The following is a 12,289-nucleotide window of genomic DNA, read 5'->3' as shown; positions in this document are numbered from 1 at the left end:
AAGCAGAGTATTCGTACATAAATCATCTACTATCTGATTGATGTACATACTTTAGCATTTGATCCACTAGGTGGCATACATATTTAATCTGTTTTGAAAGGGTGGAACAGCGCCAATCGCAACAGACAGCCATAATAGTAAAGGGTCTGTTTCCATGACCCATATTAAAGCATTTCCATTTGTTCACTCTCCTGCAAAAGGTTGATTTTGTTCTGGAGCTAATGAACAAGGGCTTTCTAGGTTCTTTTGATTGTATCTTTTTTTTATTTTTTTTATTTTTTATTAACAACAAATCAATACATAAAGCACATGAGGGAACACAAGCATACATATATTACAAACAATGGACAATCGAGCTAGAGGGTACAATATCACATTACAATTACACAAGGACCTTAAGGGACATGCATATACTTACAATTCTAACAGCTTTTTTGTTAGTAGAGCATTTAACCGTCTTAAAATACAGTTCAATTTCTTTTTGTAGGGTACGAAAATGTGGTTTTCTGTTTGTAAATTTACATTTGTGTATATGAAATTTGGCCAAAAGAATAATGAAATTAATTACATAAAAATGATTCCGCTTATTTCTATTGTATGTAAAGAATCCAAACAGTACATCTCTCCACAATAGTGTAAAATCTTCATAAATGTGTTCAATTATAAACCTACTGATGTCTTGCCACAGTTTTCTTACATGCATACAATGCCAAAAAAGATGCACAACTGTCTTTTGATTGTATCTCTTCTGGCTTTCATGTGTTCCTTGACAGGGTTGGTGAGTAACGGATTACATGTAATCTGTTACAAGTAAGGGATTACAAAAACCGATAACTGTAATCCGTTACATCACCAGCAAAAGTATTGTAATCAGATTACAGATACTTTTGAAAAACTAGATGATTACTTGAGGATTACTTTTAAATTGAGAAAGGATGTTTGTGAGAAAAAAAAATCTTGGACACTTCTGTTTTCTCAATGACATTCAAATCAACATTGAAAAAGGCACAAATGTAAGTTTGTTCCACCTCAACCAGTCAGACTTAAAAGAGCAGGAATCGGCTTTTGTAGGCTACAGTCCAAGCTATGTCTTCCAATGGTGCGACTGTTGTCGGCATCCAAATTGATCAAATTTGACTAAAAGTTTAGCTTGGGGGTATCAGGATGACAGCAATAGTGTAGTCTACTGTGATACGGATATCACGTATTATTGATATCTACATAGCGCATTGATGTGATCTGTTGCTCTCTCATTGAGCTATTTGCACTCTATGGATTGTGGTTGTTGTGGATAGCTGTTCACAAATCTAAAAGTGTATTTGAACACACTACTGCTTATCAATCATTGTTTTTGAAACCAGTGGACAGCCAGTGAAAATGCATTCTTGCAACAGCCACGTCGTGCGGACCCCTGCCTGTGGAATAAAAGTGGGGCTTTTATTGTTCAATCTAATTCATGCTTATAAAAAAATCCAAGGTCTAATGGAAAAACTCACACACTTTTGATATACTTAAGTCTGTAGTTGCGACATCCATATATCCATTGATTCTTGAAGTATATAAATGCCTCATGAGCTTAGTTCAACTGTCACACTCCATGAGACCCCATCGAAGACAAGCTTATTTTTCTCCAATGTTTGTAAACATTGTCAATGTAAACAAACACGGTATATCCTCATAACATGGTTAAAACAATAATTTTGATATCATGGATGGTCAGTCCTTGCATCCATAACTCTGTCTATTAATCTGAGAATCACGCGTCAGGTAAGACCCGGATGCAGACAACATCGAAGGAACAACAGTTTATTAATCGAACAGAGGCAGGCAACAGACAGGTCAAGGGCAGGCAGATGGCAGTAATCCAGATAGGTGGAACAAGGTACAGGACGGCAGGCAGGCTCAGGTTCAGGTTTGGGGCAGGCAGAATGGTCAACACCGGGAAAACAAGGAATCTGGAACAATTGAGAGACAGGAGCAGAGGGAAAAATGCTGGTAGGCTTGACAAAACAAAACGAACTGGCAACAGACAAACAGAGAACACAGGTATTAATACACTGGAGATAATGGGGAAGATGGGTGACACCTGGAGTGAGGTGGAGACAATCACAAAGACAGGTGAAACAGATTAGGGTGTGACATTGAGAGTGGTTAACTTCTCCAGACACATCCCTCAGCTTTTTACCAAAACAGAGTGACTGGAATTCTGATAGGTTTTTAATGTAAAGATATAATTGTATTATTATATGTAGTAGAAAGTGATGGGTTAGAAAAAGCCTACATAACCAACCCATTAAGTAAAATGTAATATCCATATATGGCCAGCTATGTAATCTTTAACATTGATTTATCCTGCAATTAGATGTCGTTCAATTGGTAATACATTTGGTCTTCTTCTAATGCCTCTTAAGGGGAAAGCAATCAAAAAGTAACTGATTGCAATCAGATTACATTACTGAGTTTGGGTAATCCAAAAGTTACATTACTGATAAAAATTATGGACAGGTAACTAGTAACTGTAACGGATTACATTTAGAAAGTAACCTACCCAACCCAACCTGGATAAGGCATTGGTGATGGGCCCCTTCATTAATAAATGGGGGGTGGGGCAGAGAAAAGGGGAGGTCCTACTTTTCTGTCGTGGGATGGGTAAGTACTCAACCAAGAGGAGCTATTCACACTACGTTAAGCTAGTTTTCTCACTCAGGGTTTGTTGTCATTTATTCTTATCTCAAGTGTCTGCGGGCGGCCATTATCCAGATAACCAAATCTTCTTCAACAAGAGGAGGCTCTTTGCCACATTTTCATCTAGCTTCTCAGAAAGAGGCATGCCACAGAACGTGTCAGGCATGAGCAGTGGGCATACCAGGCGGCGAGAGGAGTTGAAGGTTGTGATAGTAGGTGATGGTGGATGTGGGAAAACCTCCCTCCTCATGGTTTACACTAAAAAAAGACTTTCCAGAGGTAAGACAATTGACAAAGCCAGCTCATCATCTGGCTGCTTCTCTTCTCTTTTTACACTTGCTTTAATTAAGTGAAAAGTGTCTATCTATTTTTATTTGTTTTTCAGCACTATTTTTACTCTGCATGTAAGCAAATTATAGTGAGAAGTGCTTGACTGTATGTGACAAAAATAATATGTATATATCCACAGAAAATGACGAAAAGAGCAAAGTTAATTTCAACCTTTTTAGCTATCATATCTGAAATAAAAATAAATAAATACAGGACTTCATGGCAGACTAAAAATGCACATCCATCTGTTTCTGTGTATTTCAGGTCGAGAGGACTATGACCGATTACGGCCCCTGTCCTATCCGAACGCTAACCTGGTATTGATCTGCTATGATGTAAATTGCCCCTCAAATTATGACAATGTCCTAATAAAGGTACTGCACTGTCTTCTCTTCATACTTTACTGCTTGTTTGTCTGTTTAAATCCCCAGAAAGAGGAAGACACCTTATTAACATACATGCCATATAAAGTTTTATGACATTTACAACAGAATTAATGTCGCTGAAGATGTCAGTATCATACATGAATATGATATACAAGTATGTATATGAAGATATGTCAGTACCAGAAATATATTTGAATACTTGCTCAAGCAAGTATTTATCAGGTTTATGGTGAATTATTTTTGCACAGTAGATGCAGTCACTCTCACAAGAATGCATGACGTAGAATGTTTATAATATCTAACTCTGTTTACATATATTTCAGTGGTACCCCGAGGTGCATCACTTCTGCCATGGCGTGCCCATTATCCTGGTAGGATGCAAAACAGATCTTCGGAAAGACAAGGCCTTGGCAAGGAAACTGTGGTCCTCAGGCCAGAACCCCATCACATACATCCAGGTAGATTTCATACATAGCCATACATTATGCATGTATAACTTATATACATTGAATGTACATTTGCCATGCCACTTACATAATAATAAGTCATTAGTATTGGGTTTATTGAAAATGTGGTTGAATTAGGGTTGTGTGATTGGAATGGGAGACTGATCAGAAATGTTTGAACAAAAAAAATGTCAAAAGATTAGAGTATTGATGATGTTATGTTTGTGACAGTAATTACAAGGCAAATCCCCACATTTGTGAGTGGTAATTCAATTTCTGAATAACCCCTTTACATGGACTCAATTTATATATCTGCCAATTGCTTTTTGACAACAGAACTAGTTCATGTCAGAGAGGGAACTTTTGTCATACAATATTTTTCTTATAAACAGCATGAGCTGGCGCACACCCAGAGAACATTATTTAGTGTAGAGGTGCTGACTAACAGAGAATAAACTGTAAGCTATAAAAACAGAGAGTCGCAGACTACATATATATAACCTCCCAGTTATTTACTGGTTCAAAAAACACCAATGTTTCAGCATCACTGTGCCTTCAGTTTTTTTTCTTCTAAAAACACCTAACAGGAAGTTACCTCAGAGTAGTAGGACAAGGTTTATGTTTTTTTGGCCTCTCAATTAGGAATATCACAACTTTTTTCAGAATCTGAGCAGGGTGAAGAGACCGAAAGGAAGATCAAAGCTGAGCTCTACTTGGAGTGTTCAGCCAAATACAAGGAGAATGTGGAGGACATATTCAGAGAGGCTACCAAACAAGCCCTTGCAGCAACAAGGAAATCCAGAAAGGCAAAGAGGAACGGATTCTGTGCCCTTCTGTGACCCAAGAGATAATGATATCCACCACCGCGAGCTCCTGATACAGACAATACTCTAGCCCTACTCAGGGAAAACACAGATGATGACAGACTACTTCTCCCTACGAGTCCTCTTATAATATTGTTGCTGCATTTTACCCTTCTGCTAACCGACTTCCTTTGTTGTTCCTTCCTGCTAATTCTTGACACATTGTCAAAATGTGTTTCTTTAATAGAAACGAACAACGCCCTCAAGTTATAGAACCACAAATGGGGACATTTGATCTTAGAAATTTAAGGAGGCATGAGGAAGAAGTTGAAGGTACCATTGTATAATAATTGAAGGTTCCATTGTATTTTTCATTTTGATGTATCCAAATCTTTTAATTTATACAAAAGAGAAGGTTGACTCAAACAGTAATTCACATAGTACATCTCATAGATGTAAAAAGAAAACTTTTAAAAAACATGATTAAGTGAAGCAACATAAATCTGGATTAGCTTGTAGAATTCATTCTTCCATAAGCCTAGGGTTGTTATGCATAATAACAATTGCACTTTGAATTCAGTCCTTCTAATAACAATGAATGTAATCAGATATGACATACACTATGTATAATGTATTTCAGAAATGTTAATGATTACCTAATAAAGAGGTTCTCAATCCAATTCACTTACCTTTGGGGAGACTCAGCACATTGTAACAGATTTACAGTATACGACTATAAAACTATTCAACCCCTTGGATTTGGCAACAGACACAAGGCAGTATAGTCAGAGTAAACAATTAAGTGGAGCTTAATAAACCCTCAAACAGAACATCTTAAAAACATCAAATGGCATTTAAAGGGGATGTTTTAAAAAAGGCGTCAACCATCATCCAATATACTGACGCATAAAATAATAAAAAAACGCAAATAATCATGCCATTATTTTATTAAAGTAATATGTGCACTTGGATCGCATTCAAAGGTTGATGATAAAGATCTGGAGTTTTGCCTCCATTTAAATGAATTTAGAAGTAGCTACTTGTGACTTCACATAAATGCAAAACGATCAGTGCTTTACAGTATTGTTAAAACGAAGTACATTATGTTGATGACAATATTTCAGCATTTTCACAACCACAGTATAAGAGTTCACCTATCATGTAACAACAGTATGAGGAGTGTACTTAAAATGCATTAACTTATCAAAAAACCATCAGAGCATATCTTTAATTATCAATAATGTTGAGTTTAAAAAGTTGAAATATAAATATTCCAACCTTGATGGACAGATTAAGGTCACCTGACTAAAAAATATCTGAATTCTGCACTTCGCTTGCACCATAACTATTACAGCAGTTAACACATGTTATACTCTCCTGAGGAGTTTTACTTTCATGGAAATTGGCCGGTTATCATTTGTAAATTAATAATTCTAGCTACTTCACAAAATGTTCATCCCACACTTTTAGTGTTCCCCAGCCGCCATAGACAAAACTTTGTGATATAAATACAAATATCATCTATTTAATGAAGATATCCAAAAATATTCAACTACAAATTTCACACTCACATTCAGATCTGTTTCTGAACACATAAGGAAGACAATAGACATGCAGCAAAGTAATAAAAAAAAAGAAAGTTGCTTGAGTCCAATCGAATGAACAATACAAAGCAAATTCTCCTGACCTCTCCACAACCATTTTATCAAATAGAAAAGGCCAAGAGCAGTCCAAATCCCAATACAAAACATCTGTAGAAATGATATATTACTATATAAAGTATCCTTTCTCATGGTGCTCATGCAAATAGATTTTTTTTTAAAAAGCTTCATTATAGATTTCTTACAGCTGTCTAATTCCCGTTAGGGGAAGTGGACAGAGGAGGGCTGCAGACTGGTCGTCTCTGCCCTGTGGTCCAGCTGGTTCTGCAGCCGGGTGATATTGGACAGCTCCTCCAGCTCCTGAAACTGACGGTCAGTTTTGTGACTGACCAGAGAGCGGTAGAAGTGGACAGCGAAGACGATAAACACCAATCCAAATGGCACCATGATGGAGGTGGAGGCAATGGCTGCCGCCTCACCAGAACTGATGGTGCCATTATCAGTTGGGCGCCTGAGGGGCAGGAACTTGACCCAGCACAGCAGAACCACCTCGGTCAGGAAGAGCAGGGTACCAATAACAGTGGAGAAGGCCCAGGCCAGCTCAATGTGGCGGTGCATGCGCTCATGGGGTGACTCGTTGACCGAGTTCAAGTTGTGAACGTTGCTGACGGCCTCCAGGTTTGGCAGGATACAGGTGCTGATCATCAGGGCGAAGAGGTGCACTGCCACTAGGACAGTGGTGCAGGCGCTGAAGGCTATCAGCAGCCCTGGGGGATACACATGATCTGGCTCCAGCTGCACCTCCACCATAGCCACCTGAAATACAGAGAGGCATTTTAACACAAAACACTGACCGAGAGAGCAACGACCAGGATTTGATTCAGAACAATTTGAACAGAGACAATTATCTATTTTATAGCTCAACCACTGCAAGTGACAATTCCATGTTTTTCTCTGTTGGGTGCCGGCTGTACAGAAAGATGTAGCCTAACCCCTGTGGGCAGGTGACAATTGTACTGGGTCTAACTGTCTGTTGGGTGAGTGACTGTCAGATTAAATGTTATTGGCTTGTATGGTACGGTAGGATATTCTGTAGTTAATTTGTGGTAGGTTAAGGTTTAGATAGAACTCTGACTCACTAATGGCATCCTTACTTTGTATCTGGCCTTGCATAGAGGTTTAAACTTGCAGAGACATTTCAATGCATTCAACTATGCCCCAAATCTATGCGTCACAAATTGCAATGTATCCGGTTTCATACAGATTTATTTTAAATGTTTAATTGTATCGTTAAATCTATCCACCGGTTATTTTCAAACAAAAAGTTGTGGTTTATCCAGCATTATAAACCAGGTAGCTTGGGTCCTGGATGCTGAAACAATATTCCAGCCATGTGTAAATCAGAAACTAAGTTGTTTAATATTATATTTATGTTGGTATCCTGTTTATAATAGCAACAGGCACCTCTGGGGTTTGTGATTTATGGCCAATACGACACTGTTAAGGGGTGTATCCAGGCACTCTGCTTCCCGTCATACTTAAGAACAACCACAACTGTGGTATATTGGCCATATACCACAACCCTTGTGCCTTATTGCTTAAATATAATATGTCTGTTCTTAAGCATGACGCAACACGGAGTACCTGGATACAACCCTTAGTCGTGGTATATTGGCCATATATCACAAACCCCCGAGGTGCCTTATTACTATTATAAACTGGTTACCAATGTAATTAGAGCAGAAAAAATAAATGTTGTCATACCCGTTGTATACGGTCTGATATACCACGGCTGTTAGCCAATCAGCATTCAGCACTCAAACCACCCAGTTTATAATGGCCATGACAAATCGGGCGGTTAAAGCCCTGAATGCTAAAAACAAGATCAAATCATTCAGGTCTAGAAAGATGCCTGAGTTTCCGACTTGTATGATCCATCAAATTGCTTTTTCTTGAATGCACTGTAGTCTGAGATTTCCAAATTCCCAGTTGATTTGAATGAAACATCATCCCTGAGCCCCGACTTCTCCCACATGCTGACCTCTGACTTCACCTATTAAGGGAATGACCTCGATTAACATTTTCAGCAGATATATTTAAAAACAAAATATAATTTATAAAAACGAATGTATTAATTATGGTTTTTGAACACTATAATTTGTTTATAGACATGATAGCTGTGAGCCCACTTTCAGTTTATGGTTGACACGGCTTGTTGGCCATTACATTATCCAATCGGCGTTTCTCAACAAGTTCAAAGCACTTGAATTGGTATTTACAACTGGTAATTACTACCTTCCCACTCGGTTACGAACGCTACATTATTAGATAGTCAAATAGGCCGGTAGGTGTCATGTCAAGAAATTGTGCGTCATATAACTAAATTTTGGCAAAGTTGCCAGAATCCTCTCCAATCTCTGAGTCCAGTACTCACCATCGCGAAACCCGAAAGGAGAGCTGAAGTTCTGCTCGTAGCCTTCAGCTTTGCTCGACTCAAGTAAAGTTTTCTCCATGACAGAGCTTGCAAAGAGTGTTCGTTCAAACTCATTGCTGGCTACCGTTATAACTTTTCAAGTAGTCAACCTGTAGTTCTACACAAGATGCGGTCTCATGCGAATTGACATATAATTTAACTTCTAAACTAAAGAAAAAAACGTTATTTCTATAAACGTTAACCTTCTGCTACTGTTGCCATAACTAATTCAGGAAACACAAGATATTATTTTACCCACAATCCAATGCTGTTTTTGTGTGCGGCGCAGTTTACTCCTTGCGGTAGTTGTAGTGCGCCTATGAACATTCCTGTAGATTTCCTCGGTGGGGTTGTACATCTAGATCTGTGGGTGCACTTTTGAATATGTCACATCAACTTCGCCTCAAGAATGCAAACAACGTGTTGAATACCGTGGGATGATTATATTTAAATGTGTGTGTCCATAGCCTATAGTATTGCATAAATGCTACCATACTTTTTCACTTGCATTTCAGCCAGATAATATTGACAATATTCTAGTACCAGAATTCCATCTAATAATTCGACGCATCTGTGACATTGAACGTGTTGGTAAACTATATGTGCAATATGTGCTGTTGGATGGTCGCATTCTTTAAGGCAAACTAGCACGTTTTTATGGATTAATTATCCAATTAATGGATATGATGGAAGACGTGCTATTGAGCAGCCATATTTGACTGACACCTAGTGGATGCCATAGGCTATTATGACAACTCGATGAAGCTCTGAGAATAAAGGCCTAGAAATAATTTTGTAGGCGAGTGCTTGTTATCAATTATTTTCATGTGTTTAACTTCTTTATTGGTATCCCTTTTAATCTATTTGATGAACATGTTCTACTAGTACAATATGTTTTGCCCTTTTTATTGCTCTGATTTGATGTGCGCTGGATCTCAATACTTGTCTCTTCCCTCACACACAGGTGCTGGTGGCTTTGAGTATCTGCACTGTAAAACTTCTCATTGGTCTTGGGAGCAGGTTTCTGCACTGAATGCACTGACCATGTATTAAAGACAAGGTAGGTGAGGACACAATCATGTACTATGTCCCTGATGTCAGAGAACATTTCACTGCATTTCACTGTCTACATCTGTTGTATTTGGCACATGTGACAAATAACATTTGATTTGCTTTTTGATTTGAACAAGGCCCATCTGGGCATGTAGAACATTCCAATCACAACTGTTAATGCCAGTTGTGACCAGATTATACTGCCCCCAAGAAAATCCCGTAAATCTTTCTTACCTATTACCTAAACACACTCTTTAGAGGTTTGTAGAATTGTTGTCCATTATAATGCACATTATCCAGAGTATACAAAATATTAAGAACTCCTTTTCTTCCTATTACATATACTGACCAGGTGAAACTAAGTGTCTGTTATTGAGGTCACTTGTTAAATCCACTTCAATCAGTGTAGATGAAGGGGGGGGGACAGGTTAAAGAAGGATTTTTAAGCCTTGAGACATGGATTGTGTATGTGTGCCATTCAGAGGGTGAATGGGCAAGAAAAAAATGTATGTGTCTTTTGAACTGGGTATGGTAGTAGGTGCCAGGCACACCGGTTTGTGTCAAAAACTGCAACGCCACTGGGGTTTTCCATGCTCAACAGTATCCCGTGTGCATCAAGAATGGTCCACCACCCATAAAACATCCAGCCAACTTGACACAACTGTGGGAAGCATTGGAATCAACATGCGCCAGCATCCCTGTGGAATGCTTTCAACAGCTTGTAGAGTCCATGCCCCAACAAATGAAGGGTGGTGGTGGTGGGGGGAAGGAGTGTGCAGCTGACTCTTTGTCCATCATATTTTAATCTAACAATTGTATTAGAATCTCCTACTGTGTAATCTGTTCATATGCATAGATGCAAGAATTTCACAAAATGTCAACAAGAACAAATAGGGTTCTGGACATTATTAGATCAGACTTAAACAGTATAATGATGGTCATGATGACACTCTTGTTAAATTGGTAATACTTGTGCAGAAATTAGATGTAAATCTTCCAATGAAAGTACTCAATAATGTCCTACATGAGTACTTTAGTTACTGGCAATTAATTATTTCTGCTTTGAACTACCAAGAAATCATGAGTTGGGTACTTTGTCCTCTATCTGTAGACATTAAGGGCAGAGCAATCAAACCCAGAGCAGCTGATTGCTTCCTGTGGTCTGTCGCAGTTTAGAGTTTTTCTTCATGAATCTTGTTCTGGATGCAGCTCTGCAGAGTGGTCACTAGCTGGCACAGCCACTGTCATAACATCTGATTTTACTCTTAACCACACTGCTAACCCTAATGCCTAACCTTAAATTAAGACCAAGAAGCATATGCTTTGTTTTCATGAATTTTTACAATAGAGACAATTTTGACTTTGCAGCAGGCCTATCTAAAGGGAAATCACTCAATTCTGCCTCCAGGACAAGACTCATAACAATAAACGTCAACCTGTAACATGTACTCAATCATTCTGATTTTTTTGTTGTGTGATAACATGCCACTCCCTTTATTCCCAAGGAGCCAGATGTCTTCACATTGCCCATCTGTACTATTCTTGACCATTCCCTCCCTACCACCCTCCAGTCCCACTCTGACTCGGGGTGCCCTTTGTAAGCAACCCTGTAAGCAAATGCAATCTGCCTCTCCATTGGCTTTGCCTGCCCCCTGTCTCTCCTGACCTTTCCTGTGCATATTCATGAGGCTTCCTGTCGCCGTGTGTGTGCCTGTACAGCTGCTTGGTTCTGAACTGTGTGTGGAGAGAGGGAGGGAGAAAGGGGGACGAGTGAGCAGGGAACAGCAGCAGGGAACAGCAGCAGGGAACAGCGGCAGGTCTGGAGGCTTCAGCCATGTCAGTTTTCTCTACAACGCTGGACAGACGATGAGAAGAGAGGAACCATGGCCTTGTCACTGAGTGCAGACGAAGAGGATTATGATTCAGAATCTGAACAGGTCAGAGAACAGAACATTAGCCACGTTGGGTTTCTAATCTGCATGCTGTTTTGTCTTTCTTGTGTGGGGGGGGCTTTAGACCAGTAATCCTGTGAGTAGAATGTATTTTCTCTCCCTGCCTTCTATCTCTTTCTTTTCTCTATCCCCACTCACTCAGTACCATAAGTAGGAATAGGATAATAATTTGACTAGGGACTGGATTGAAAAGGGAAACATGGTTTGTTGTTTTGGTAAGAGAACTAACCCACTGGGTAAGAGATAGCTATTTAAGAGGTCATACAGACACCTTCTCCTGTCCCTGGCTCATGCTGTTGTATCCAGATGACCTATCTCAGACCCTAGCAAGAAAGGAATGAGCTGCTCACCAAAGTAGTTAGTTGATCCCAATAATTGCTTGGCTTTAAATGTGATCCAGAATCCTCTCACCTTAGGAACATACCTTTCTCAACAAAAATCCTGAAGAGGACCCAATGAATATCCATTGTCCCCCTCTGTTGTCTACCAGCTATTTGTCACACACTGACCTGTCAGATTGTGTTCTTGGTCAAGTTACTGTGATCATGGAAGAGGATCGG

At 39.2% G+C, this 12,289-nt stretch overlaps 3 protein-coding genes across 7 annotated transcripts in view; 2 read left to right on the top strand and 1 right to left on the bottom strand.

Annotated features, from left to right (window-relative positions):
- The first annotated feature begins 2,665 nt into the window (after nucleotides 1–2,665).
- Nucleotides 2,666–5,709, top strand: LOC118393122 (rho-related GTP-binding protein RhoF-like). The gene is made up of 4 exons (XM_035785460.2): nucleotides 2,666–2,964; nucleotides 3,280–3,389; nucleotides 3,725–3,859; nucleotides 4,511–5,709. Exons 1-4 carry the CDS (start codon nucleotides 2,829–2,831, stop codon nucleotides 4,739–4,741), a joined length of 612 nt encoding a protein of 203 aa, XP_035641353.1. The 5' UTR covers nucleotides 2,666–2,828; the 3' UTR covers nucleotides 4,742–5,709.
- Nucleotides 5,580–9,454, bottom strand: LOC118393119 (calcium release-activated calcium channel protein 1-like). 3 transcript variants are annotated; one of them, XM_035785453.2, is made up of 2 exons: nucleotides 8,984–9,454; nucleotides 5,580–7,067 (listed from the first exon to the last, which is right to left on the bottom strand). In XM_035785453.2, the coding sequence occupies exons 1-2, from the start codon at nucleotides 9,080–9,082 to the stop codon at nucleotides 6,513–6,515; spliced, it is 654 nt and encodes a 217-aa protein (XP_035641346.1). In that variant the 5' UTR covers nucleotides 9,083–9,454; the 3' UTR covers nucleotides 5,580–6,512. The 3 variants fall into 3 exon arrangements, with proteins under 3 accessions (XP_035641346.1, XP_035641345.1, XP_052317388.1); XM_035785452.1 differs by lacking the exon at nucleotides 8,984–9,454 and adding an exon at nucleotides 8,686–8,976; XM_052461428.1 differs by lacking the exon at nucleotides 8,984–9,454 and adding an exon at nucleotides 8,016–8,300.
- LOC118393092 (lysine-specific demethylase 2B-like) overlaps nucleotides 8,580–12,289 on the top strand; it is a 22,457-nt gene continuing 18,747 nt past the window's right edge. For 2 of the 3 annotated variants that reach the window (XM_035785392.2, XM_052461424.1), the window contains exons 1-4: nucleotides 8,580–8,595; nucleotides 9,689–9,784; nucleotides 11,283–11,386; nucleotides 11,497–11,714. In XM_035785392.2, coding sequence (XP_035641285.1) covers nucleotides 11,661–11,714 — 54 coding nt within the window. In that variant the 5' untranslated portion in view covers nucleotides 8,580–8,595; nucleotides 9,689–9,784; nucleotides 11,283–11,386; nucleotides 11,497–11,660. Of the gene's footprint in view, nucleotides 8,596–9,688; nucleotides 9,785–11,282; nucleotides 11,715–12,289 lie in introns of all 3 variants that reach the window. The other variant, XM_052461425.1, reaches the window with a different exon arrangement.

This window comes from Oncorhynchus keta, chromosome 14, assembly GCF_023373465.1.
Source record: "Oncorhynchus keta strain PuntledgeMale-10-30-2019 chromosome 14, Oket_V2, whole genome shotgun sequence".
Taxonomy (NCBI): Eukaryota; Metazoa; Chordata; class Actinopteri; order Salmoniformes; family Salmonidae; genus Oncorhynchus; species Oncorhynchus keta.
This window is presented reverse-complemented; position numbering and strand designations above follow the sequence as displayed.